Here is a 25,907-nt window from a genome sequence, read left to right as displayed (position 1 = left end):
GGATTAGAAAAGGTGGGAAAGCAGAGAACGGTATGGTGGGAAGCCATGCAATTAAAAAACTGACTGAAATTATTACCTGATTTCATAATTGACAGAATATTTAATTCAGATATAGTAAATTGACACACCTCTACACAGAGACAATTATGACTGACTGTATAACACCTGACAGAATCAATTATAACTGACTGTTGTTTGATACCTTTGCACGGAAATAAATGAAACAGACATTCAGAACAGAGACGGCTGCTGCCTGTGTGCCTAAGCCTGCCTTAATTAAAATAAAATAACCAGCAGGCGATGTTAAAATGTCTTTGCCTTGTGGTTCGTAGTGCAGTGTGTTTCTTTAAGTCCAAAAAGGCTTTTACAAAGAGTAAAGCTGAAAAGAGATTTTTAGTTTACTGATACAGAAATAAAATATCTGAAAGAGAGATGGTTTCCTTAGATGGGAGAATACTCCATTAAAAAAAAACAGAACAGTTCTGACATCTTATTTGACCCATTGGCTTTTAACTAAAATATTTCAGACAAGTTCAACATGCAGGTGATGGTCTAGTTCATCCCATATAGAAAATACTGTAGCTTGCATGATTTTGAGGTTTTAGACTCTAATTAGTAGAAACCAACTTTTAAATTAGCAGTTAATTTTCTTGTCTGATAAAACATTGTGTGAATAATGAATATATAGGCTCACTCGGTTTTCATTGTTTTCACAGGGCTTGGGGACAGGATATTTTTTGGTAATGAGTATATAACCCTAAGGAATCCCCATGTAGAAAGGACAAGGATAAAAAAGCTGTAGGTACATGTTCCCCCAAATGTTATTCCCAGGAAAAGTAGATTTGCTTTGTTGGTGTATTACAATGAGTGATTTGGTGATACTTCTGTCCATTGGAGTATATTTTGCTGATGCGCTTGTGTGTAGGAAGAGTATTTCCTTCCCCGTCTGGATGAAGTTTGGATTTTTTGTGCTGATTGTTGAGACAGCAACAGCTATGGCCTGTGGCATCTCTGTGGATGGGGCAGGATGGCTGCACATCTCTGCTGCTTGCCTGACGGCCTCTTCCCCAACTCCCAGAACCAGAGCAGAGAGGAGTCTGCTTCTACCGGCTACGTTAACTGATTTCCACCATTTAACCCTGTTTTCCCTTGAGTTCTAAAGTGGCAAGTGAGTGTAGCGTTAAGAGAAACAGAGTGATGGAAGCCTAACATGGGTGGCCCAGGTGCCCAACGCAGAGAGAGGACAACCACAAAGAAGGGGTGAGCCCTTTCTCCCCACAGCTCCCACCCCCAGTGCAGCCTGTGGCAGCTCGTACAGTTCTTTTTCCTAGAAGACCTTCCAAATGTTATTGATTGGATTCTCAGTGGGGAAGCAAGTAGGAGCCTTTATCTGCATCTCTAACTGGCGTGGAATGGTGCCTCTGCCGTATTGACCGGCTATGGGATATGCTGGCGGTCACAGTTGTCTTTTACGAAGAGCACCGAGTGACGCTGGTTGTCATTCTAACTCGGCTGTGTGGCAGCGTAAATAGTCCCCTTTCTAACCAACCTGGTGGGAAAAGTCAATATCCCATCAGCAGAGGAGGTAAACACATCAGGAGCTGTGCCCTCTCTCTTCCTCCCCTGCTCCGTCTCACCGCAGCTCTGTAAATGTCTCTCCCTGGTCACACATGCATTTGTGTCATTCACATGCACGGGGCGCCGGCCGGCCGCCACTGCTCGGGCCATTGTTGTGTATTCCCAGACTCTGATAATTAGAACTTTCAAAGTGTCTTTCTCTCCTTGCTTAACGATGCACCCTCTCTCTCTCTCTTTTTTGCCTCTTTTTCCACCCGCTTTGAGCATTTAAATCCTCTCTACAAAACTTTCTGTTGTTGTTTTTTGAAAGGCAATTGATGTAATTTAGAAAAGGTTGTGGAGAACAAACGTGAATGTGTAGCTAAGGAACAAAAATCTGGAGACTGAGTTTTCATTTTCCGGGTGTTTTGTAGACTTCACTGTTGCTCTGTTGTTTCTGTGGGGTTTTTTCTTTTGGTGATTGATGTGCCCTCCCTTCTATGTTTCCTTCCTGATGCTTTCCTAACCTGGGGCGCCAGGCAGCCTTGCTCCCCTCAGGCTCCTTGGTTCAGGCCAGCATCTGGGGGCCTGCCCATGTCTATTTGGGAGCAGTGAACAGGGGTGCATGGATAGGGGTGCACAGTGAGCCTCACCGCAAGTGAGCTCAGGGTTCTGGCTCTACATTTTTACATCCCAGATCTCTAGCTCTGTGTCCTAGGGCAAATGACTTAACCTCCTCAGCCATCATATTGGGATTTTGTTTTAAGGGCCTCTCCAAACACCTCAGAGGGTTCCCAAGCAGCTTTGAGCAAAACTGTGTCATCTTAACCATCGTGGGCAGGGTTGGCTACCCCAGGGATCACTCTGTCTCTAAAAGGCCAGACCTGGGTGTCCCAGCCCACTGCTCCTTACAAAGAACTAAGTTTAGAGGTCTCAGACTCTGTGGGGAGAAAGGAAGAGTGCCCTTTGGCTGAGAGTGCCCTGGGCAGAATGGGAAGGCCAGGGATGAATGGGTGGAAGGAGCAGGAAGCAGAGAAAGGGCAGCTGCACATCTCAAGTTCAGAGGTACACGGTGTGTACAAAGAAGAAAGAAGCAATCTTGCCAGTGGACAGGTGCTCTCCAGACAGCATATCCCTTGCCTCTTTGAGCAGAGGGGATTTTGTATAGCAGAGGGATGCAGATGGAAAGGACTAGAAGCCGACTAGGCCCATCTGATCTAGGGAGTTTGCACTGGGAGGCTCTGCCTTCCTTTTGAGGCAGACTGGTTCCTGCCACGTCTGTACTTTGCATGCAGTTGCATGCCTGTGCTCGACAGCACCGCAAACCGGGTGTCTGCGAGTGGGGTTCACCTTGCCTGCCGCATATGGCCGTGCACCTGCAGTTCCCATCATTGAGAGTGGCCCTGTCCCCGGTGTGCTGAGTCGGCTAGGTGCTGAGAAGTGGTGGGCAGGGGAAAGGAAGAAAATCTTCTTCAGAGGAATCTCGGGGTTCCCTCTCCCCCAGCGTGGGACTGGTCCCAGGGCTAGACCAGCCACAGGACCATGAGGACATCTGAGACCTGGAGCTGTAAACAGAACTCACAGCTCCTGCTCTAGTGCTTCAGAAATACTGAATGCTTTTTTAAAGCTGCTTCTGAGACCTGTAATCCTCTTATTTTTATTTCTTTTTAGATAAATTGAAGAAGCAGTTTTTTACTCCCAAAGTTCTTCAGGACTATAGAAAACTCAAGAACACAGCAGAGCAGTTCTTGTCCCAAAGTGGCTATTCCGAAGTGAACCTCAGCAAACTCTTCGCTGATTGTGCTGTATGGTCCTGAGGGGTTCCAGGAAGTGGACCTGCAGGGACGGTGGAAAGAAGATCCACATCCTTGGCACCTGCATCATGGCCCTGGCTGCTTCTCCTGCATCGCTTTTCCTGTGGAACTACAATCATGTTTGTGTGGCTGTGACTTGGGAGGGGGATTATTAAGGGGCAACTGCAAAGGTATTGAGTCTACCAAACATCAGGGAACAGCAGAAGTACTTTCCTCTGACAATATACCTTGTGCTGTTGAAACACCACCAGGAAAACTGGCTGCTTCACATTGGCATTCCGCACTGGATTTCTAGGGGAGGGGGCGGGGAGGGAAGAGAAATTGAGAGTGGCTAGGAGGCAAGTGGCTTTTACCCAGGACCTGCAGCAGAGGAGCCCCCAGAAAGAGGGGTTCACAGAGCCTAGCAGCAGGGCTGGCACTTTGCCTTTTCACATGCCAGTTAAACCCAATCTGAACCCAAGTACTTCCCAGGCCACTGGCTCCAGGAGCAATTGTCCTTCTCAGTCTGTAAGGGGGAGATTTAGAAGCTGTGCACTTATTAAATAGATTAAACAGAGCTTACTTGTGTACTGAATTTCTCCAGAGCCCAACCTGTGCATGCACACGCACACTGGACAGCTATTTACACTCGCCTGCCTTTTTCATTTCCTCAAATAGAAAATCTAGGTAAAGGTTTATACAGAGGGAAAGTACATGTTAAATAATTTGATATCCTATAGCATTTCATTAAAATGTGTATAGGCCAGGGCAGGGACCTTTGTGTTACATTCAAAAAAAATGAGGGGAGGGATGTTTAATCGGCCCTGGTGCTATTTTTCTCATTTCTTCAGAACGGTGCCTTTTTGCCAGAAGCAAAACGTATTTCAATGTAGCCATCTTTCCTTTCTTACATTCTTGGTAAGATTAAAAAACTAAAAAAAAAAAAAATTCCCCTTATACAGCTATGCTATATTTTTTTAAAAATTATCTACCTGTGGAAAAAAATCTACGTGAATTTTCATAAAGGAAATATATGCTGTGCTTTTTTTTTCAATTCAGAATAAAGTTTTCTAAAAGGAAAACCGCTGCAGTGACTCTGTATCAGGTGCAAAGAGTGGACTGGAGGGGGCAGCCAGGAGTAAGGGATGACTGGAAACCATCCCCTGCCCAACCTCAGCCTGCTTATTAGGTCTGTGCTCAGAGATGCTTGGCATAATGTATGTCCCAGTGTTCTGAGTGGCATTTCAATATACTTTGGGTCCTTTGAGAGATGAAATATGGCTTCTCATGTGTTTTGCTGACTTGCATATTCAAAGAGAGCTAAGCCAAGAGTCCAGTGCTGTCTCCTTTGGGAGAGCAAGGCTGACGGCCCCTGGAAGAACAGCCCCCACAAGAGAAAGGTCACCCAGCCTGGCCCCTAGTGAAGGCATACTGGTTATATAGTACAGATGATGCCACCTTATACCTTGCTTTGCCTCCTCTTTTCTTTGCCTCACCCTCGCCTCCTTTCTCTTCTTATACTCAGGTTCGAAGTAGAAATACTTAGGGTTTATGACCATGTCAGTTAGTTAATGCCTTGGTACCTCAAGCTCTGCAACCTGTCAGAAGTTGCAGCACCCAGGCTGCTCTGGGAAACTAAGGATTAGTGTGTTTTTCCCTTGTTACCATGTAGGATTATAGAGATGGCTCTCTAATGTATGCTTCCTATGCCCACACCTCCACTTTGCTTTCTGAAGAGAAAGCATGTTTTCCTTGATTTCTGGGACCTGGGGTTATGACAGCAAATACAAAACTTGCTTGTCAAGAAATGCCAGGAGACAGAAACAACTTCTCACTGGTCTGCTTCTTGTCTCTGCATCTAGATGTAATCATTGTGAGGGCAGGAACCATTTGTGTAGAAAGTACATATCAGAAAGTCAGACATTTCTTAGTACAGTTCCCAAAAAAAGTTAACACGGTGGTTGATATATTCTTATTCAGATCGGTAACTCCAAGTTAGTTAAGAGGATTTTCTGGGAGGCATTTGAAGATTCCAGGATTTTATAGAAAGTTGCAACTTTAGGATTGAGTGGATCTCTCTGTTAAAAGATTGGAACATGGCATGGTCACTTTTCTCTGAGAAAGGTTTCTTCTTGATTTGCACCGTCTGATAACACAGGGGTACGGTGAGTACCGAGATGCCGCCCACTTTGAAAGGGGGAACTTCCCCATATGTCTTCACAGGTTCCCTGGCATGGGTGTTAAGCTCAGGTGAGAAAAGTGAAACAGGCCCGGTTCCCTCTAGAGAGTGGCAGAGTCTCGTGAGCCTGAGTGGCCATGTCCTGTCCAAAGGAGGCAGGAGCTACTCAGCAATTCTGGGAGGGACAGAGCCCTGGGTGGTCATGGGATCACGTTTTCAAGAGCCAGGAATCCAGATATGGCCATAAAGTATCTCAATTCCTAAACTTTGGCAACTAATTTTAAAAAATAAAATTCTAAATGCTGTGGGCCAGACTAAACCTCTAGGATAAATTTTATCCACTCCAGTTGGGAAATAGGGCCCTACAGGAACCCATCTAGAATTTTTCTGTTTCCTGTTGAATTTAGGGGCTGCCAACAACAGGGAGCACATTCATTTTGGTCATAACTTGGTATAACTCTCAACTCTCCTTCGTGTAAAAGGGGATGTGGAGACCGGAAATTGAAAATCCTACAAAAGTGCGCTCAGTTAAGATTTTAATTTGCCCAGGAAACAGATGGAGTTCGTCTTGAGACTGTTACCCAAGACATGGGGGCGAGCCAAAGTTCACAGACTGCAGTTTGGCAGAGGCTGGTCAAAGGGGATGAATTCACTGCCCCCTACCACCAGCCCCTTCTCCAGCCTGTACCTCCTCTTACCTCCAACATATACAGATGGACCTCAGCATGCCTTTTCGAACAGATTGAAATTACTTTGGCAGGTAATGCAGAGATAAGGAAACTCCAAAAGCAGCTTTCTCTGTCTTGTCAGGGTTTTATGAAAAACACTAAGCCCCAGATCCTCTTCAGAATTCACTGACCGTCAATTCAGTTCTCCCATCTCCCATCCCAGACTTTAACCCGCCTTGCCTTTCCCTTTCTCTCTCTCTCTCTCTGCTCACCTAAATATTTCTTAATTGAACGGTTTGCTGTGGAGCTTCCTTATAGCAGTTTAATAGATGAACTCATCTGAGCCAGCCTCAAATTTCAGATTAAAATTCCTTCATCCCGAAGGCAGCATTATCAGGTTGTTGGAGGCTGTTTTCAAACCTTGGTTTTGAATAGCAGCGGCTCTGCATTAATTTAACCACTAAGCTAATAAGTAGGTTTCGTTTTGTTATGCTAAGCTTTATTGCTTTTCTTTTGATCAGAATGGTGTTGTTGAGCAAAGCAGCAGACAAGGCATTCTTTGATGAGGGAATTAGCGCTCCATTCTTCCTCTATTATTCATAGCACAGTGGAATATGTAAGTACCTGAGGGTGTCAAAGGAGCGCAGGTTCTATTGCAAAGTGCTCGCCTTGTTTCTCTCAATAGCTGACTATGAGATGATAAACCGCTTAATACACTGTGCTAATTGGATGAGAGCAAAAAGAGATGGGAATTAAGGCGAGGCAAAAGGAGAAAGTGCAACCAGCCTTCAATTCACTCTTTCACCACTTTACCAGCACCAAAGGAGGCACAAGCTTTCTATAAGCAGACTAGAGGTTTTGTGCAGAGATAAAATGAACGTGTTAGTGGATTCAAGTAATACACTAATTATTGCACAGTATAAATACCACTACTGGTTTTATAACAGGGAGGTAAACTTCTTTTGAGAGGGTTATAGGATTGCTTGGCAGTGGTGTAGAACCTAATAAGGGCCCAGAGTAATAACCCCTTGGATTAACAAAATTGCTGCTTGTAGAAGTATAATTCAGGCTTTTACGAAGATTTCCGGAGAATGAATAAAAATGACTGAATGACATTTCTTAATATATAACTGGTAATCGCTCCCTTTTCTTTAAAGAAAAAAATGTATACTTCAAACCGGACTGTTAATAAAGTCCAGGGACAACACAACTTTTTCCTTTGAAAAATGCTTCTTCCCCTCCCCCCACCCCAGTCAGGTAACAGCTTTTCTTCTCCCCGCCCCCCAGCTAGGCTGCCACTGTCACTTAAATACATAAGCAATTGCTCCGTGGAACTCGGTGTTCCAAAATACCATTTTAGGCCCCATTTAAGACCCCCTTCATTCAGACGCACTCACTTTTGTGTATACACATACACACATGTTCACATACATATTTTTTCCTCTAAAAGCAAGTTGAACTAACTCATGTATAATTTCCTTCCCTCTACCATCAGCCACTTTTCCATTCTAGTAAGATATTTGCACTCAAAACGGTATGAAAAACAGAGGTACAAGTGCCTTGTCTCTTGGTATTACAGATCAAAACCAACAATAATAAGTGTTTGCCCAAGTGGGGGTGTGGTAATGAAAAAAATGGGAAACTGGCCGAGGCCTATACTGGTGACTTTAACTGAAGACTGGGTTTCAAGCCCTAAAACCTTCCCTTTGGTGATCACTCTCCCTAATTCATCCACTTTCTATCTTCCCCACACAAGCCTGAGCTGTTCTCCCCAACTGTCCAGTCTGGCTCATGGGTAGCTGGTGACTGAAGAGTACTTAGGGACATCTGAAATTACTCGGCCTACTGCTCCCTTCTTGCCTTTCCTTTCGGGGCCCATTTAGGGTCTGACTAGCCTGTCTGAAAATGTAACAAATTAACTTGCCCTTTCCCTTCATCCTTCCCACAGAGGCCAAACTGCGCTCCCTCACCCCTCACCCCTCACCCCAAGATGCTGTGGGGGTGGCCCTGGGAAAGCAGGTGGTGGGGCATTCGGGCCTGGGGGTGATAGGGAACAGCCATGCCCCCATCACAGGGGCTCTCCCGAACTCCCTTGGGCTCTGCATGGCCTCCTCCAGGGTGGAACAGGTTTGCTTAAGGTTGGGGAGGGGGGTCAGCCGCTCCCAGCATTGTGACTGCTTTCCCAGATATTGGGGCCAAATTGGGTTGCCATTCATTAATAATGCTCACAATAAGATTAAATCATTCTGGAAAATCTCATAAAATCCCCCTAAGTACGCTCCAGTGGCTCTTTCCAATCCCCATCATTCAGCACTTGGGGAGGTTTGGAAGGAGAAGAAAATTGGTTTCTTTGCTTTTAATGCTGCTTTGAAAAGATACTCAGAGTTTGTCATGCGTGACATGTCACATGTTTAATGTGGACTTGCTGGAAGTCAGGGGGTCTTTAGCGTGTGATATTTATGGGGAATATTAAGTGCAGAATGAGGTCCCTCCAGCTGGGGAAAGTTGAAAGAATAGGAGGCCCAGGACCGGGCTTGTTTGCAGCATCAGAATGACATAGGATTAAGAGTTTGTAAAACAAGGAGAGGGGTTCTCATTGGCCAGTAATAAATGTAATCCTTGGAGGTAATTTCACGCAATTTGCTTCTGCTCCATGGAAGGGTCAAATGAGAAAAATGACTTAAAAAAGAGTTCATTAACAGGAAGAATGGTACTGTTTCTCGTATACCATCCAACTGGCAGCCTGGAAGGGGGGGAAAAAAAAAAAAAAAAAAAAAAAGCCCTACCTAAACAAAAGCCAATATCAACGGAAAATTGATATTGACCACCAAAAAACCCCCAAAAAAGCCCTTTCCCTCAGGCCCCTCCTGCGCTCCGCAGTCCCCACCCCACCTCAAATTCCTGAGAAGCCCTGTCCACCCCAGGAACTCGACCTTCACCCCAGGAGACTCTGTGGAGTCTGGTGAAGGCTTGAGACACTCAGATCTCGGGGAATGTCCTAGAAAGTTCCTGCTGAGCCTGCAACCCCCGGGAAAGGAGTGTGCGGCGGGAAGGGCTGAGCCGAGGTAGTTGGCGCCTACTCCCCGTGCCCGGGGCCGGGCCCTGCTTGCGAGCTCCGCCCTCGCGAGCCAGGGCCGGGCCGGGTGACCAGACGGCCAAGATCCGAGGAGCCCCCTCAGCCTTGGGCCCCGCGGGCGCGCTCCCCAAGGTGTCTGGCGGGCGGGGGGATTGCGGCTTGCCGGCCGGGCGGGCGAGCGGAGGACGCCCGCGGCTGAGGGCGGCAGCTGCCGAGCCTTCGCCCACCCGCGAGTAGCCGCTGACCTCTGCCCGCCCCCGCACATGCCCCTCGGCCGCGCACGCCTGCGCCCAGAGCGGCGAGGGGACCCGCCCCCCTTCTCTGGGGCGCGGTCCGGGAGCCTGCGTGGAAGCCGGCGGGGCCGGCCCGGAGACGCGTCCGCGCCCCCCGCCGCGACCGACTGGCCCGCGGCCTGGCGGGGCTGCGGCACCGGCTCCGAGAGCCACGCTAGTCACGCCGCGGCCGCCCCCCTCCCCGCGCCTGCCCCTCTCCCCAAAGGTCCAGCGCACTAATTACTACAAATTGAAACTAATTAAGCTTCTCTTCCCTTTCCCATCACCCTGGGAGCTTTGGCGAGACCCGGCCCCCGCGGGCGGGCTTACACCGAACAGTCACCCGGGGGGCGCAGGCAGGGCCCGGGGGAGGGAGAAGCTACCGTCGCCGCCGGCGCGGGGAGGGGTGCGCCCAGGGGGTTGCAGATTGCGAATCTGCTTGGGTCTCCTCGCGAAACCTGAGTTGTTTAGATTTTTTTTTTACAAGTATATACATTTCCCAATGCCTGGATAAGTGATGTAATGACATTTGTCGAGTTAAGATCTGCCACTTGGATACCCCTCGCTGCCTTTCCATCACTGTTTCTGTGTTCTCTCTCCCACTCTCTCCCTCCCTCTCTTCCCCCCACCACACATCCTCCTACCCCCCCTCCCTCCTCCCTGCTCCCCCTACCCCCGCCACAGACCCTCCTCCCCGCGCGTGTACCGTGTAGCCCGCCCCCTCGGAAGCCAGCGCCTGGGCTCCTCTCTCGCGCCGTTACCTGTCATCTCGGACTGCGCACTTCCTTGTACGTGGCACTTTCCACGAACAGTTTCCTTCGCCTTCCCAGCTAAGACTCCCCGCTCGCTTCAAATTTCTGTCTTCACCGTCAACGCCTCCCTCAAGCCCACCCCACCTCCGAGGCCCAGGGCCCTCAGCTCCCACTGCAACACGACCCAGGAGATCCAAGATGCACGTGGAAAGCTCCGTGGCGGCGGCGATCTTAACCCTTCTTAGGAAATCCTACGGATCTTTTGAGGATCACATTCAAACCAGGGCCCTCCGCCAGGAAAACGGGAGTGCAGATAAACTCTGGGGGAGTCGGGGCGCAGGAGCCCACCCGGTCTTCTGGGGGGGGCCTTCTACTGTCCCCTCAGCTCCTGTAGAGAATATTCACACTTCCTTTTGTTAAACATATATTTTTTTTTATTTTGAGCGTGACACTTCTCCACTAGATAGCAAGGAAAAGTGATAACAATTACACGTTACACAAAAGTACTGTACCATTGCCTTTATCTTGAAGGTTTCGGAAGCCTCTACAGTTAATAAGTTAAATAAAGGGCTTGAGTACATAAATATTTGTCTAGGAACCCTACCGTATCTACAACACAGTAAGAATCTACAGGAGGACAAACTTTTACCATACCACGCTGAGTGCAATTGCGTTATAACATTTCAAATATACAAAGCTCTGTTCTTTTTCTTTTTTTAATAACAATGGTATGTACAGAATCAATAATCACAGTTTGGTGACTTCAACAGTCCATATTCTAGCAGAGTATTTCCCTTTGGTTTGATATAAAAACCTTGGTTGATGTATGATAAAGAAGAGAACAAGAACAAGACGCCCCTTTCCGTTAAGTGCACTGTTAGCTATCTTACATTTTCGCATTCGCTTCCCCGCCGCCGAAGGCTGGGGCCACGCTGGCAAGATCAACTTAGAGCGCCAAAATGCTATTTGGAAAAAAAAAAAAAAGCTAAGTGGGGTGTCAGGAGGCAGAGAGGTTGGGGTTTTTAAATTGTTAACTTCAATACCAGGTGACTTAGGGAGAAAACCTCCCCGATATTTTCAATAAAAGAATGGGAGAGAGTGGACGTTTGAGTTGGAGCGAAGTTGGCAGGGGCAGGGGCGGGTGGACAGCCAGCCGAGGAGGTGCCACGTCCGGGTAGCGCCGAGGGCTGCCTAGCCCGCGTCCAGGCTGCTGCGAAGGCGGCTGCGCTCTCTCAGTGCCGTCTCGGGAGTGTGCTGGTCCTCTGTTTCCATTTGGTCTTGAGTGGTGCTGAGTGAGGTGACCTTTCGGGTCGCGCCCGGGGCGCGAGGGTGGAGGGAAGCCTTTAGCACACCTCCTTGCCCGTGCTGGTGCCCGGCAGGATGTTGAGCTGCGTCAGCTGCGCGGCGTGCTCCTTGGCCTTGAGCCTCAGCGCCGCTATGCTCGAGGCGCGTCTGTCTGCGGCCGCCGTGGCCGGGTCGGCCAGCGCGCCGGACGCCACTGCGCCCTCCACGGCCGGCGTGGGCTGTCTCAGGAGCGCGGCCGCGGTCGACGCGCTGGTCAGGGGGGCCATGGTGGAAAAGAGCCTGCAGGGAGAACAAAACAGCGCGGTGACGCCCCGAAAGCTGCGCGCAGCGCCTCGTGCAGCCTTTCCCGCCGCCTCTCCCCGGCGGACCAGAAGGGCGCCGCCGCTGGGGCACAGAGTCGCAGGTCCGGGGCTGGGGAGTAGGGGGAGGCGCGGGCGGGAGGCTGGGACGTTCTAAGGGTTTACTAGGGCAGGAAACGAACAGAGTGGGGAAAAGACCGAGGAGCCAGATATTCCTGGAGGGACCAGAGCCGTGGCGGAAGCAAGCCCCGAGTCCCCGAACCCCACGGTCCCACTGCGCGGATTCTGGGCTTTCGCTTAAAAAGGGAGTGTACTTTAGGAGCTCCAACTGCCTATAATACTATTTGCCGAGAGAGAGAAGAGAGACAAAGAGAAAGGAGAGAAAGGGAGGAGAAGAAAAAGAGAAAGAAAGGACAAAGTGGGATTAAAACTGAGAAACACCTGTGCGGACTTTGTACTCCTTCTATAGAGCGCCTTCTCGGCCCGGGGCTCCTTTCACTCTGAAAAAGCTGGTCTTGTTTGCCAGCCTTATTGCCGCCGCGGCCGCCCTCCTGCGCCGGGCAGAGCTGCCAGAGCCCGACCGACGACCGCGAGGTGGGGATGGGGGCTCCCGCCTGTTGATTTCCGCTCGCCAGGCAACTATGACCCGCTAGCACCGCATTCCCTGCGCCCCATGCAGTCACCAGTACCAAAGAGCCCCCGGGCCCGCACCCGCCCCCCGCGTGCAGCGCACGGCAAAACCCAAGTCTGGGACTCCAGTCCGCGAAACCGCCTCCAGAAGGCGCCAGCATTGACCCGCACGGCGCTTCCACCCTCTGCACTGCACCGCGCCAGACTTGCGGCAGAGGCCGAGCCGCCCCTGACCCTCAATGCCACCACCGCCGCCGCCGCTAACTCCCAGGGCTTTGGCTCCGGCCCCCGGAAGGCCAACTCAGGGTTTCCACCATTATAAATGAGCCCACCTGGGCTCGAGGAGCGCCCCCCGCTTCTCCCAAGCCCACCCTCCTCCTCTCGTGTCACCCCCACTGCACCCTCCTTCCAGCCTCTCCAGATGTCGCAGCTGGTACTCCAGCCATGGTTTGGCAACTTTAACAAGTCACTTGTGAGAAGAGGAAAAGGAGAGGGTGGTGGGCGAGGAACAGAGGACTTAAACATTTTTTTTTCCAATAAGAAATAATAAAGTGTGGCCTGGAGGGGGCGTAACATGCTCTTGTTCCACCAGGTAAACTGAGTCACTAACTACACTTCAGTGCACTTTCTGTTTACTTCATTGGTTGTTACAAGAAAGTAATTTTACTGAGTCTTTTTTGAAATTTTTCTCCAAGATGATTTTTTTGTTAAGTGGCTGCGCAGTTGGATGAATCTATTATTTCTTTGTTCTCCCAAAGAGAGATCACTGAAGCTGCAGTTTTATTTTCACTGCACTTTCCAACTTAATACATCTCTCCTTTGTTTCTTTGTCTGTGTGATTATACAGACTTTTAATTTCATCATTCGATGTTCATTTAAAGAAAGGGATTTATAATATATGATGAAGCGTTTCTTTGATTTCGTTGTCTTGTGCTGCTCTGGGGGTCCGGGGTTGCATATATGAGGGTATGGTTGGCAGCGGATCACTTGAATGACAAGGAAGGTAGAGTCTGGGGAAGAAGAAAGATTTCTTTGGACCCAGAGGGCCCTTGGCCCCAGGGCTGTATTTCCTCTGGCTGCCAGGCTTTGGGCAATGAGGAAGGATTTTTGCAAAACTTGAAAAGTCATCCCGGCTCTGCAGCCTACACCTGTACCCTTTTTCACACACACCACCTTTGGTCTAGGCTGTTGCTGTCTTCAAATGGTACTTTAAAGCTTTCATTGAACACTTCCAATTTCTGTGGTTGCTGTTGTTGCCACTGCCCTTTGCTCTGCCGTTCAGTCCCAAGTCATTCCCTTCAAGATCCGCACTGTTTAAAGCAATATTAGAGATTATTTTCTTTGGCTAAATCTCAAGTTAAGCCAAAGAAGAAAGATGTGTACAGTCCCTACCTATCTCTGGCCTCTTCCCAGGGCCCCAGCCTCTGTGCGTGTATGAGAGAGACAGCCTCCCCGAAGCCACGTTTTACCTGCCGAATGCAGGGCTGATGAAGGCCGGGTGCCGGAACACTGCGGCTCCGAGGAAAGTGCTCAGGCCCAGCGGCGCCCCGCTGGGCGGCAGGCTGGCCGAGCCCGGAGGCGGAGGTAGGCTCGGGAAGGCGGCGGCGGCGGCTGCAGCAGCGGCAGTCCAGGCCGAGTCGAGCGCGGGATGGTGCGGAGGGAAGGGGCTGGCGTCCAGGTAGGGGCTGAGCGGGTGAGTGGCCGACAGCGGCCCGGGGAAGGGCAGACCGGGGGGATGGGTCTGTGCGCCCGCCTTCTCCCGCTTGCGCCACTTCGCCCGACGGTTCTGGAACCAGACCTGCAAAGCCGAGAGAGGCAGGGGTCGGCGCCGCTCCGGCCGGGTAGGCGCTCCAGGTGGTCCCCGCCTCTTCCCCCCGCGCCGCGGGCCCTCCCTCCTTTCCACTTTTCCACTGCAGTCCTCGCCCACCTCGCCCCTCTATGGCCTCAGGTTGTTCAAGGACACGTCTGGGACCAAAGGGGCAAAGAAAGAGGGCCTAACTTAAAGTCATCTGGAACTACTGGGCAAGTGAACCCTTTCCAGTGGACATTTTAACTAGCCTGGTTCCTTTCCAAATTTAAGAAATGGTTTGTTGTATTTAGAAGTGAGGAAACCAAGGTTTACATGTCTGCGCTGCCATTTGCTTGCTGTGTGTCACTTAAACCTCTCTGAACCTCAGTTTTCTAATCTGTAAAATGGGGATAATAAAACTTTATTCATAAGGCTGTGATGAGGAATGAGTCAAATAAAGCATGTGGAAGCTGGCATTCAGTGATGACTCTTGGGAACAGGCAGCCATCAAGAGAATGCACAGCAGCTTTCTGTGGCAAATCAGCTCTTTTCACCCATTTCGGGTTTTCCCAAGAGGTGACAGAATCTTTGCTCTCCGTTGAAAAGGGAATCAGGGAGGTGGTTCATTTAATCTTTCCAGAAATATTTACTGAACACCTATGAGCACTACCCTATGTTTGGGGGCTTGAGGGGAGCTGGGACTGAGGGAAGAAATACCCACGATAATTAGCAAACAGGCATACAGTTTAGGAGGCAGTTGTAATGAAGTGTGGGGTACACAGCCTGCTATCTGCAGGGGCTCCATGCAGGGCCAGGTTCTGCCAAGGAAGGCAGTGACTGCATGGATCAGGTCTACAGTGATACTTGGACACAGAAACCAGAGTGTGGGATACCTGGAGACTGGGCACATCTTCATAGCTAATCGGTCCTTTATTTCTTCTGGGGATGTGGTTTAAGTGGGTTATTTAAGTAAGATAGTTGTAGGTTGGGGGGAGCTTTTCAGCAGAAGGTATCTTCCTAATTGTTAATAGAAAGCAGTTTTAGTAGAGACCTTTACCTGAAATGTGGCAGCTACCATGGTCTAAAAATAACTTTTAGGAGCATGAAATTATTTTTATGTGACCTGCTCATCACACCCACAGCTGAGAAGATACGCTCCTTATCCCTTGAAGGCATTAGTATTTTTAGGGCTGAGTTTATGCCTGCACACAAGTCTAAAAATTAAGAATGAACTCTGGGGCTATACAGAGTTATATTAAAATATAATGTAAATGATCCCAGAGGTATATGTTTTTTTTTTAAATTTTAAGACATCTATGCCTTTCAGATATACACACTGGGGTTGTCATTACTAGCACTGGTATCTAGGTTTGGTTTGACTTCTAGATAGCCACCTAACACAAGAAAAATTGAGAATCCAAGTCGGTTGATTACTTAAAATTCTGCCAAAAGGGGGCCCATCCATAACATTTCACAGCCCTCAAATAATCTATTTGAGAATTGCAGAAACATTCCAGTGTGGAAATTCAGAGACTTTAAAAAATAAGACTAGATGGGACCAGGCTGGGTGGGCAGCTTTTGTGTATCCAAATCTGTCTGGACAAGAATACCCGCCACTCCTCGATGACAGTGAAAGGAGTAAAGGGCGGGGGGACAGTGGAGGCAGAATGCCCTCAAAGAACATGGAAACCTTCTAGAGACAGATCGGCTCTCGGCTCAACTGCAATTATCAAGATGTCCCCCTGCAATTCCTCATTATTGAATTAATACCTCTGAGGCCCCCCAAAGGTAAACGAAAGGACTCTAATAATTCATATTCACTTAATTACATCTTCTCCAGTGAATAGGGAGAGAGGAGAAGGGGAGGGGGCGCTCTCTTTCTTTTTAAAAGTTATTTAACTTTCCCACGACTCGTTCCCCTGAGCAGAAAATGCAGAGTTGCTGTCACATCTCTGTTTGACAATGGAGAAATGTGTCAACAGAAAGGAGGGGACAGGCCTCATCATTAGCCCTCTAATGCAAGAAGCTGTTGTGTATTAAATGAGCCATATGGAATTTATTGTGCTTTATCAGCGCTTGATTTTGACTGTAAAGTGATTCCCTCAGCTCCTAACCCAGGGACATCTGTTTTCTGTTGGCCATCGGGGCTGCCCAGTGTTGATCGTCTCTTTGGTTATGGGGCCTGGGTTCGGAAATGCACTCTGGTATGGGGCTGCAAACACCTTTAATAGCATTGCACTCACTCCCTATTAGATCAATGTGGGCTCATTGCTATAAAAAATGGGAAATCAAATAGCATTAGCCAGCTCCTTGTGCGGGCGGAGGGGAAATCAAACAGCATTTTGCCTTCAAATGGCCCTGTTTGTTCTAGCACTAAGTGGGCTTTTATGAAGCCCGATTGGAGACTTAATCACAGCCAAATACCTGCTTGGAGCTGAGCGGATTTGTCTAACAACCAAATCCATGCTCCATCCCATTATTTCAACCAGGAAAAGTCAGTTCGCAGATTGTTTCCTACAGGGACTGTGGACCAGGGGGCTTCTGAACTGCAGTCTTGGGGACCCTGAAACCCCTCTTCTGATCCTGGACTCCTCCCACAAGGCACCCAAACCTAGAAACCTTCCCCTTCCATCTCCCAGATCTTCATATTTTAATATAATTTTGTGCAGGGGTGTTTAGGTTTATCTTTCTGATTCTGCTTCTCTTCATTTTATGAAGGGGGTCTCTCAAGAACCCCCTAATCCATCAGCCCACCTCTCTTCCACTCTTCCCCCAGCCCACTGCCCCTCCTTTCCCCCCTCTCTGCAGTGCGGCTCACCTGGACCCGGGCCTCAGTCAAGTCCAGCCTCATGGCCAGTTCCTCCCTATAAGAAAGCAACACACAGGCAGGAGGTCACTGCAGGCTCCAGCAACCGCCTGTCAGCCACCTTTCCTTCGCTGGCATCCTCTTCCATTAGTGTCTAACAGACACCTGGGCATCACCACCCCTTCAACACTGGAGTGTCTTCTATTTGACTGCAAACGTGAAAACACAATACACTCCCAGATACAGGATGTTGTCTATTCTATTGCATCATATTATATTCAAGAGTGACAGTGGTGACTTCATGACTGTACAAGTCTCGGATTCTCTCTCACTATTAAGCCAGAGTTAGATAAGACAGACAGACAGACAGACAGACAGACACACACACACACACACACACACACACACACACACACACACACAGTGCTTATAGCCTCTTTTGTCCTAAGAGTAAATGGGAGAACTCTCCACTCAACTAAAAACATTTCTTTAGCCCTCCTTGTTGCCTTCTGCCTTCTTTAAAAAATGTTCTCTGGCCTCTCCTTCCTCTCTCTCCAGCTCTCTGCCTTTTCTTCCATCTCTCTCTCCCCCGCCTTCCTCCCCCGCTCACCCCCTTAGGTCATACTCCCCATTACCCTCTGGAGATATGTTAAGCTTGTTAAGAGTTCAGTGGGGTAATTTTTCGATTAAACAAAATTCTGCGCACCTCCTGACTCCAGTGCCCACTACAAACCCTGCCCATCTCAGGGGAAGTCAATTTAACTGAAACCCTACCCCGTCATTGCAGTTATTACTGCGACAATTAAGGCAAATAGGAAACCATTAAGATGCTGTAAAACGGCTTACAACCTGTTTACCGAAAATATGAGCGCGACGAGAGTAATTGGCTCTCCAATCACTAATATGAAAGAGCGGGACCTGCCCCAGCCTGGGACCCGGCCTGGCCCACACCTGGAACTTCAGGACTGGGAGAAAACTGGTTCACTGGAGAGCTTCCCGCTGCTTCCTGCTACAGTAAGCATCAGCAGATCTAAAACCCCAAAACCACACTCCTGCCTGGGTCCCAGCAGGAGCCAAGGGGCTCTAACTAGCCCCCTGGGTGGGAAAGAGGTGGGCATGGGGTGGTGACAAGCAGCCACCCCTCTTCGTGTACTTTGGTTCCCCTGGAGAAGCTAAAAGGGCAGACCTGCGTGCCAAGCGACATCACCTCATTTTCTTCTTTTGAATTATGTGTGTGTGATAAATGCAAAAAGCGGGTTGGCCGCTTAGCTATTTGATAGAGACAATTATTTTAGAATTTATTTTCTTTTTTAAAGATAATGAAGGGACTGGATGACACAGGGGAGGGCCAAGTTTAGCTCAGGGGATGATCAAGTTTAGTGCTTTGCCCCGAGTCGGATCTACTCTTTTCCGTTTCTGGTTAGGAGACAGTTTGGCAATTAACTGCTAGACCAACTACCCTGGAGCGTTGGCTCAGGCCTCCTGAGCGCTAAGCAATTTCTCCTCGGGTTCAAATGGGGCAGGCAGCTTTCCGGGGCTACTAAAATGCACATTGAAAAGTCGTACACGGCTCGTGCGAAGCTGGGGCTGCTCGAGCTTGACAAGCCCAAGTCTGGGCTGACTCCCATCCCCTTTTCCCTCCTCTATGGGGAAAGTTGGCCCTTACCTGGCTCCTCGCCTGAGTCAGACCTTAGCTTTGGGATGGGAGAGGAAGGCCCCTTGCCGGGCCGGCATCCCGGGTATGACTAAGCCGGCCCTCAGGGGCCCAGTCATCTCACAGGTACATCTTTCCCCCAAAACTCGGGTGAATGGGAATGGAGCGGATCCAGAAGGAACACCCAGGTTTAGACACCAGTCAGAAGGGGGAAATTCCCCCCAGCTGTTCTGTCTGTTGCCTGCCGGGCTCCCAGCAGTCCAAGCCTGCCCCTGTAAACCCGCGTACAGTAAACCAACACTGCGTTTAATGTGCGCGGAGGGCGAGAGGACAGCGATGGAAAGGGGAGATTCTGGTCGGTGCCTCTGCAGACCAAACGCTGCCTAGTTCTGACTTCCTTCAGTTATTCCAGGAGTCCTCAAACGACAGAACTTGGATCTTTTTAACGGCCTTCTCTGCAGGCGCGGGCAGCTTCACTGCGTAACTGATACCCACCAGGCTCCCGGGGCATCAGGCGGGGAGGGCAAGCGCACCACACAGCGGCCAAAAATAGCCCCTGCTTAGCCCTGGTGGCGAGGGCCGGCAGCGCTGCTTGCGCCTCGCCTGGGACCTGGCGGGGAGTCGGGACTGCAGCGCCAAGGGCCCTGAGTGTGAGCGCTCGGGTGCGCACGTCTCCAAGGTGGCGCGTTCGGGCGCCCTTTGGAGAGGCCGTTTCTTTTTCTCTCTCTAGCTAAAACTTGTAATTACAAAAATTAAACTGGAGAGACCTCGGGAAGGGAAAAACAAAACAAAACCAAACCCATCCCAGTCTAAACTTACAAGCCCAGAGTAGAGGGGGTGGGAGGGTGTTTTTGGTCAACAGGAGTTTGGCCATTGGGAGGGCGCCCCTGGGGTGAGTCCAGGAACTAAGTTCCTGCCCCAGCCCCAGGGCCCTGCCCTCCCACCTTCCCTCTCCGGGACCCCCTCGCGCCCTCCAGCCGCTGCTGCCACGATCACCCCTCGCGCGTACCTGGTGAAGACGTCTGGGTAGTGCGTCTTCTGGAAGGCCCGCTCCAGTTCCTCCAGCTGGTAGCTGGTGAACGTGGTGCGGTAGCGCCGCTGTTTGCGCTTCAGCAGCCCCTCCTCTGAGTCGCTGCCGGCAGACAGGCACACGCTGTCCTCGCCGTCCTTGCCCTCAGCGTCCTCCGGGTGCAGCAGCAGCTCCTCCTTGGGTGACAGCTCCCCGCCCTCGGTGGCCACGGCGGCGGCAGCGGCGGCGGTCACCGCTCCTGTGGCGGGCACAGCGCAGCGCCGCGGTTCCTTGAGCAGCGCGCGGGCGTCGTCCTCCAGCAGCTCCTCCTCGTCGTCTTCCAGCAGCTCCTCTTCCTCGTCCTCGTCCTCTTCGTCCTCCAGCAGCTCCTCCTCCTCGTCCTCGGCGCCCGCGCCGCTACTCGCCGCCAGGGCGCCACCTGGGCCGCCGGCCACGCCAAGGCGCTCGTCCGGGTGCCCGGCGCCCCCCGGGCCGCCCAGCTCGTCCAGCGCGGGCGGTGGCGGCACGAAGGGCGCCCCGTTCTCGCGGTACGACTTGCTGCGGCTGATGCTCACCTGCGGCGCCTGGCTGATCTTGAGCGTGTCCCAGGCCGCAGCGGCGGCGGCGGCGGCCGCCACGGCGGCCCCTGAGCCATCCGGCCGCTCCCCGGGCCGCGCGGTCGGCGGCGGTGGCGGCGGCGGGGCCTCCCCCGCGGACCCGCCGTGGCTGTGGCAGCCGCCGCCGCCGCCGCCGCCGCTGCTGCCGCCGCCGCCGCGGCGCCCTGGAGGAGGCGGCCCCCGCCCGGGCCGTACAGGCGCCGCAGCTTGGGCGGCAGGTGCAGCTCGGCCTCGAACGGGGCGCTGCTGCCCTTGGGGGAGCCTGCGGGCAAGGGAGAGCGGTCAGCGCGCCGGCCGGCGAGACAGAGTCGCCGCTCGGGCCGGCCCTCCGCCGCTCCCTCCGCGCCCAGGCCCCGATGCGCGCGGCGCCCCCCGCACCACTAGACTCCGAGCCCTCCCCTCCTTCCCCAGTTTTCTTTTTTCTTTTTTTACGTCTCTCTCTTTCCCTTGCTCTTGTTTCCTTCCTTTTCCCTTTTCTCCTCCTCTATCGGTCCTTTCCTTTCCCTCTTTTATTCTTCCCTTTATTTCCTTTCTTCCTTCCTTTACTTCTTTCTCTACTCGCCCTTCCTTTCATTTTTAAATCACTTTTTCTTTCTCTCTCCCCGTCTCATCATTCTTTCCGCATCTTTCTCCTCTCCCTTCCCTTCCTTTCTCTTTTTGTGCACTCCTCTCCCCTTCTTCCTTCCCTCCTTTATTGTTTTCTTTTTCTTTCCTCTTGTCCTCTCTTCACCTTTCCCCTTCCCATTTCGGGGCAAGAGGGAATCTGCAAACATTCAACAACTTTTTAAAAATCACCATCACTCTGAAAACTTTGCGCACGACCTCTGCCCTCGGCTCTGCCACGCGTTCCCGGCTGCGGGTTGGCGAGAGGGGCCACTGCCTGGCGGGCACCGGGGGAGGAGGGAGCGGCCCAGTGGCCCTGAGTGAGGACCTGGCCCCAACAGCCCCCAGCAGGAGGGGCGGGGGCTCCTCGCCCAGAAAAATCGTCCTGGAGAAAATGGGTTCGGAAAGACCTGGGTGGGGACGTAAGGGGGTGCAATAGGCACAGAGCGCTCATTCCCCTCGAGGAAGCGCCTGGCACAGGTGCCACTGCAGGCTAAAAAAGAAAAGGAAAAAGTCAGTTTTATTTTAAACGCCCCCTTCCCCGCTGTCCGCTCCTGTCTTCCAAGTGACGTTGCGGCTGGACCGCTGGTTTACAGAATTTAAAAGGCGAAACTTGGGTGTAACAGTTTCGGGGCAAAACGACAGTTGTTCTGGAATTTTTAATTTTAGGGGAAAAAAGAGCTTTTAAACATCTCAACTCTAAAAAAAAAAAAAAAAGCAGAGGAAAATATAGCACCCAGAAGCCGCACATTTCATACACTTCAGATACAAGAAGGAACATTTGGGGAATCCCAGGGAGATGTTTTCTGCAAAGCTTGGGTTTAAAAGATCACAAGAAATCTACAATTTTAAAAAGAAGAAAAAAGCAGAACACCTCGTATAAAGAAATCTTCCCAAGAGGAACGGCCAAGGCGCACTCCGCCTGGAGTCCCCATTCACAGCTTTTGGGGTTCTTCTCTTCACCAAGTTCTTACAAGAGTCCACCCGGCTCCTGCTGTTCTTGGCCCATCGCCCCTCTTCAGAGCACTCGCAAGGCCACCAAAGGGGGTATTTAAACGACCTAAGAACCAATACCGAGAATCTAAGGGCCCTCGAAGCGAAGCTTGGTCTCTGCTTTTTCTGGAAGCAGAGAGGGAGGGAGAGACATCCCCGGGCAAGAGGTTTACTGTTCTTTGAGGTACCAGGCCTCAGAGTTGTTCCCTCTTTTTCCTCTGTCTCCAGTTGGACAACCGCAGGCCCCTGGCCCCGGAACATCGCACATCCAAACCTGTGCCTAGCACCCTTTTCAGGTGCTCGGCAAGCACAGCCTTACCTTGCACGGCCTTTTCCTGGTCGGTGCGGCTGGCCAGCGGAGCGGGCAAGCTCTGCGCGGCTCCCAACAGCCGCATTTTGCACGGGCTCCTCCGGCCCAGGATGCTGTCGATGCAGTAAGAGGAGAGCAAAGTTGGAGATTTACTTTTGCACTCGGGCCTCTCGGAGCAGCCCTCCTCCTGGTACTGATTGCTCATGGCTGGGTTTTTTTTTCCCCTGGGCGCAGAGAAGCGGGCCGCTGGCTGCCTCTCGAGGCGGGTGGGATGGATGGGTGTGTGTTGAGGGGGTGGGGTTAGATGGCTGGTTATAATGGATATTATTGCGATCTCTGTGCCTCTCTGCCTCTCTCGGTCGCTGGCTGCCGGCTCCCGCCCTGCCTGCGGCCGGAGTTCGCCCTCTCGGCGCTCAGGACAAGCAGTAACAAGTGTAGTGAGCCGCGGGCGCGGAGCTCTGGTGTCTCTCTCCTCCACGTGCTGAGAGGCGCCCTCTGATTGGCTCTCGCCAGAGGCCGGGCTGCTCTGGGCTGTGCGCTCCCGGCAAAGCCCGGACTGGATTCTAGAAAAGCCGGCGGTGGAGGAGGGGCAGCAGCAGGCACGCACCCGAGCCAATTTTATTTTTATTTTTTGTTTTCAACTAGCAACTTTCTGAATACTCCATTCTGTTCCTGCCGCTCCTCCTTTAACCCTTTAGGGCTAGCCCGAAGCTCTAACGTATTCGGATGTCAGGCCAGTGGGTGCCATTTGGGCGGCGTGCGCCCCTTCCACCAGCCCGAGGACCTCACTCCCTTGGAGGCAAGGCCTTGAGGCTTGGCTCGCGTACGGACGGATTTGGCCCTTTTCAAAGCCAATGTCGCTCTCCCAGGACAGTGCCTTGACCTCAGTGGCCCTCTGCCACCGTCCTCTTTAGGTCGGACGGGCCGCCGGGGTGACGGCCGCCGGTAAACGTCTGTCGTTGGGGCGTTCAGTGTTCTCTTGTGGCCCAACACCTTGAACTGTTAGTCCTCTCCCTGAGTCCGGCGGTTGCTCTCTTTTTAGTAGGGTCTCATCACCGTCTTCAACTCTGCAAAAAGTCCCCTTAAAGACAAAGGTCTGCCAAAGGCGCGCGGCCTTCTCTAGCGCATCTACAGAACAGGAAGGGACCGGCGAGTGTCGGCTGCGAGAAGGGGCAACTGGGGACAGGCCCCGAGAGTCTCCCCCTTCTCCCCAGACACGCTGCCCTCTTCTCCCCATAAGTTCGCCTCTGTTAGGCCGTCACCCTGAAGCTGGACATTCTCCGATCCCGCGTGCAGGGAGCGGGATCTAACCGAAGCCCTGAGCGCTCTAGGGTGGGAGGGACCCAGGTTCAGCTTCAACCCAATCTCAACGCTTAAAGTTCTGAACTCCCCCCTGGCAAAGGCGAGAGAGCGAACCTCAGGGAGAGAGCACTTGTTTTTCTTCTTCCCCAAACAGCTTCCAACGCGTCCAGCGCTGAGAAACGGGACCCAACTCCGACTGAAGTTGTGCCGAGCCCGGGCGAGGGCTAGCACGGGTGCCCTCTTTTTCTGGGTGCAGGGCCCAAGGGATAGCCGGGGGCCTCGATGCTGGCAGGGTGGGGGCGAGGGTGGTGGGTGGGAGAGGAGCCGGGGAGGGGGAATCCACGCCGGGTTTTCCTCTCTCAACCCCTTCAATGTGTCAGAGAAAAGCGTTTTACAAAGGATTATACTTGAATCACTTACAGTCAGTATTTAAAAATACAAGGATGCATAACTGGAATTTTTTCAGCCATAAACATCTGCATAACTCTTGGATGCTGGTGGGTGGGTGGCAGACAGATCAGGCTGGCTTGGCAGGAGCATTCAAGACACAACTGGAGGGGATGAAGGGTTAGGAACAGGCACATCAATAATGTTAATACTAATGTGATATTACTAGTACTATTAAGAGCTGGACGAAGAGGATCTGTGTCTATCGGTGTGTGTGTGTGTGTGTGTGTGTGTGTGTCTGTCAGTCTGTCCATCTGTCTCCGCTCTCTCTGGCTTTTAGTTTGAGTCTCACCAGTTTTTCCTACACTTGGATGATGGGAGTTGGGGGCGAAAGAGAACCCGAGCTCTCTCTGACATTGATTTTCTTTTAAGCCCTCTCTGTTGTTCCAAGGCCCCTGGTATCTTCTGTGTTTGCCTGCCTTCTTCCTTTTCTAGTCTCACCCACAGTTCTCTGTTATACAGCCCCGTTTAGCTTTAAAGTAACATTCTGCGCGCTGATTCCCTCCCCGGCCCTGAGCGCCCACTCCCAGGGTGCGAGTCTCGACGGAGCCGAGAGGCGGAAAGACTCGTAGGTCTCCTCGGAGCGAGCCTCCAGCCGCGGGAGCCTCGCGGCGTCCTTTGCGGCCGGTCACTGGCAGAGACAGGGGCACTTTTCCCTCCCCAGCGGGCCCCGCGTCGGAAATCTACAAGACCCGGCTGCGGGTGGCTCCGTGACTTCAGAGTCACACTCCGTCACACGCAAGGAGTGGGTTGAAAATGAGTCCACAAGAAGACGGTGTTAAAGAGAGACACAAACGCACAACTCATGTCTGAGAGCCTAACGGGGTTTCAACTCGGTGGAAGATTTCTTAGCTTCCGTCCCCCTCCTCCCCCTTCTGCAGCTGTTCTCCTTTTTTTAAAAAAAGAAGTCGGACTTTCTTCTGGGGTGTATTCTAATTTTAATCATCCACTGCAAAAGGGGAGGTTAACATAGAATTTCTGATTCTGACTTAATGACCCCTGGAATTAAATCTAATTCTATTAATGGAATGTAGCGTCTTTCTTTGGGAAACCTGGTGCAAACACTAGCATTGTTATTTCATCTTGTGTATTTTTGGTATTTTCTAATCAATCTTCCCAAGTGAGGACGCTATTGGGAAAGCACATCCATTCACTTAGGGGAGAAGGGCCCGACTCAGCTCCCTTTACACCCAGCGGCCCTGAGATGATCTTTGTCACAATTCAGCACCCAAGTTCAAAATCTGCAGTTGGCTCTTGCTATTCCTGAAACATTAATTTTTTTTAAAAAAAGATAACTTTTCTAACATACCCACGGGGAGACAATCAGCTGGTATCTCCACAGTGTCTAATCAGAAGATGGGTTTAAGATATGTGTGTGTTATCCTACACGTTAGTTTAGAAAACAAAATGATGCCTCTAATATCTAAGAAGAATTTAATTAATTTGTTGAGTAGGTAGACTTTTCAGGATTGGGCTATAGGACTATGTATAAAAGAACTTTTAGTTTAGTCAGTTTCATGTTTGCACTGTCGGCAAGATGCCACTTTGCTTTCTTTTCACCTCACTTTCTCCACTTTCTTTTACCCACTAATCAAAAGGAATTTCATTTTAGTAATAATGTTATTCACGTTCATACTTTGTTACTCACCACTCCTGGTTCCGCTAATCTTTGAGGTCTGTAACTGTTGGTTTTCTTTTCGTGGGCTGCCTGGAAAACAATGGTTTGCAGTTCATCTGCTTTTAAAATCAATCACTAAGATAAAAATGACAATTATGGCCGGAAGTGAGGGTCAGAGGTGTTCAAAACTGTTGTTTATGGTGAAAAGAACGAGGCTTGTCCCCAGGA

At 51.0% G+C, this 25,907-nt stretch overlaps 2 protein-coding genes across 4 annotated transcripts in view; one reads left to right on the top strand and one right to left on the bottom strand.

Annotated features, from left to right (window-relative positions):
• Nucleotides 1-3,927, top strand: part of POLA1 (DNA polymerase alpha 1, catalytic subunit) — a 295,311-nt gene extending 291,384 nt beyond the window's left edge. For 2 of the 3 annotated variants that reach the window (XM_061407813.1, XM_061407812.1), the window contains one exon: nt 3,229-3,927. In XM_061407813.1, coding sequence (XP_061263797.1) covers nt 3,229-3,374 — 146 coding nt within the window. In that variant the 3' untranslated portion in view covers nt 3,375-3,927. The remainder of the gene's footprint in view (nt 1-3,228) is intronic. The other variant, XM_061407816.1, reaches the window with a different exon arrangement.
• Nucleotides 3,928-10,708: 6,781 nt separating this feature from the next.
• ARX (aristaless related homeobox) lies at nt 10,709-25,678 on the bottom strand. Its single transcript, XM_061407811.1, is given in 6 exon segments — nt 10,709-11,881; nt 14,001-14,329; nt 17,139-17,184; nt 19,790-20,490; nt 20,493-20,668; nt 22,322-25,678. Coding segments are annotated over 6 exon segments (1,689 nt in total). The 5' UTR covers nt 22,518-25,678; the 3' UTR covers nt 10,709-11,640.
• Between the last annotated feature and the right edge of the window lie 229 nt (nt 25,679-25,907).

This window comes from Bos javanicus, chromosome X (assembly GCF_032452875.1).
Source record: "Bos javanicus breed banteng chromosome X, ARS-OSU_banteng_1.0, whole genome shotgun sequence".
NCBI classification, from domain to species: Eukaryota; Metazoa; Chordata; class Mammalia; order Artiodactyla; family Bovidae; genus Bos; species Bos javanicus.
This window is presented reverse-complemented; position numbering and strand designations above follow the sequence as displayed.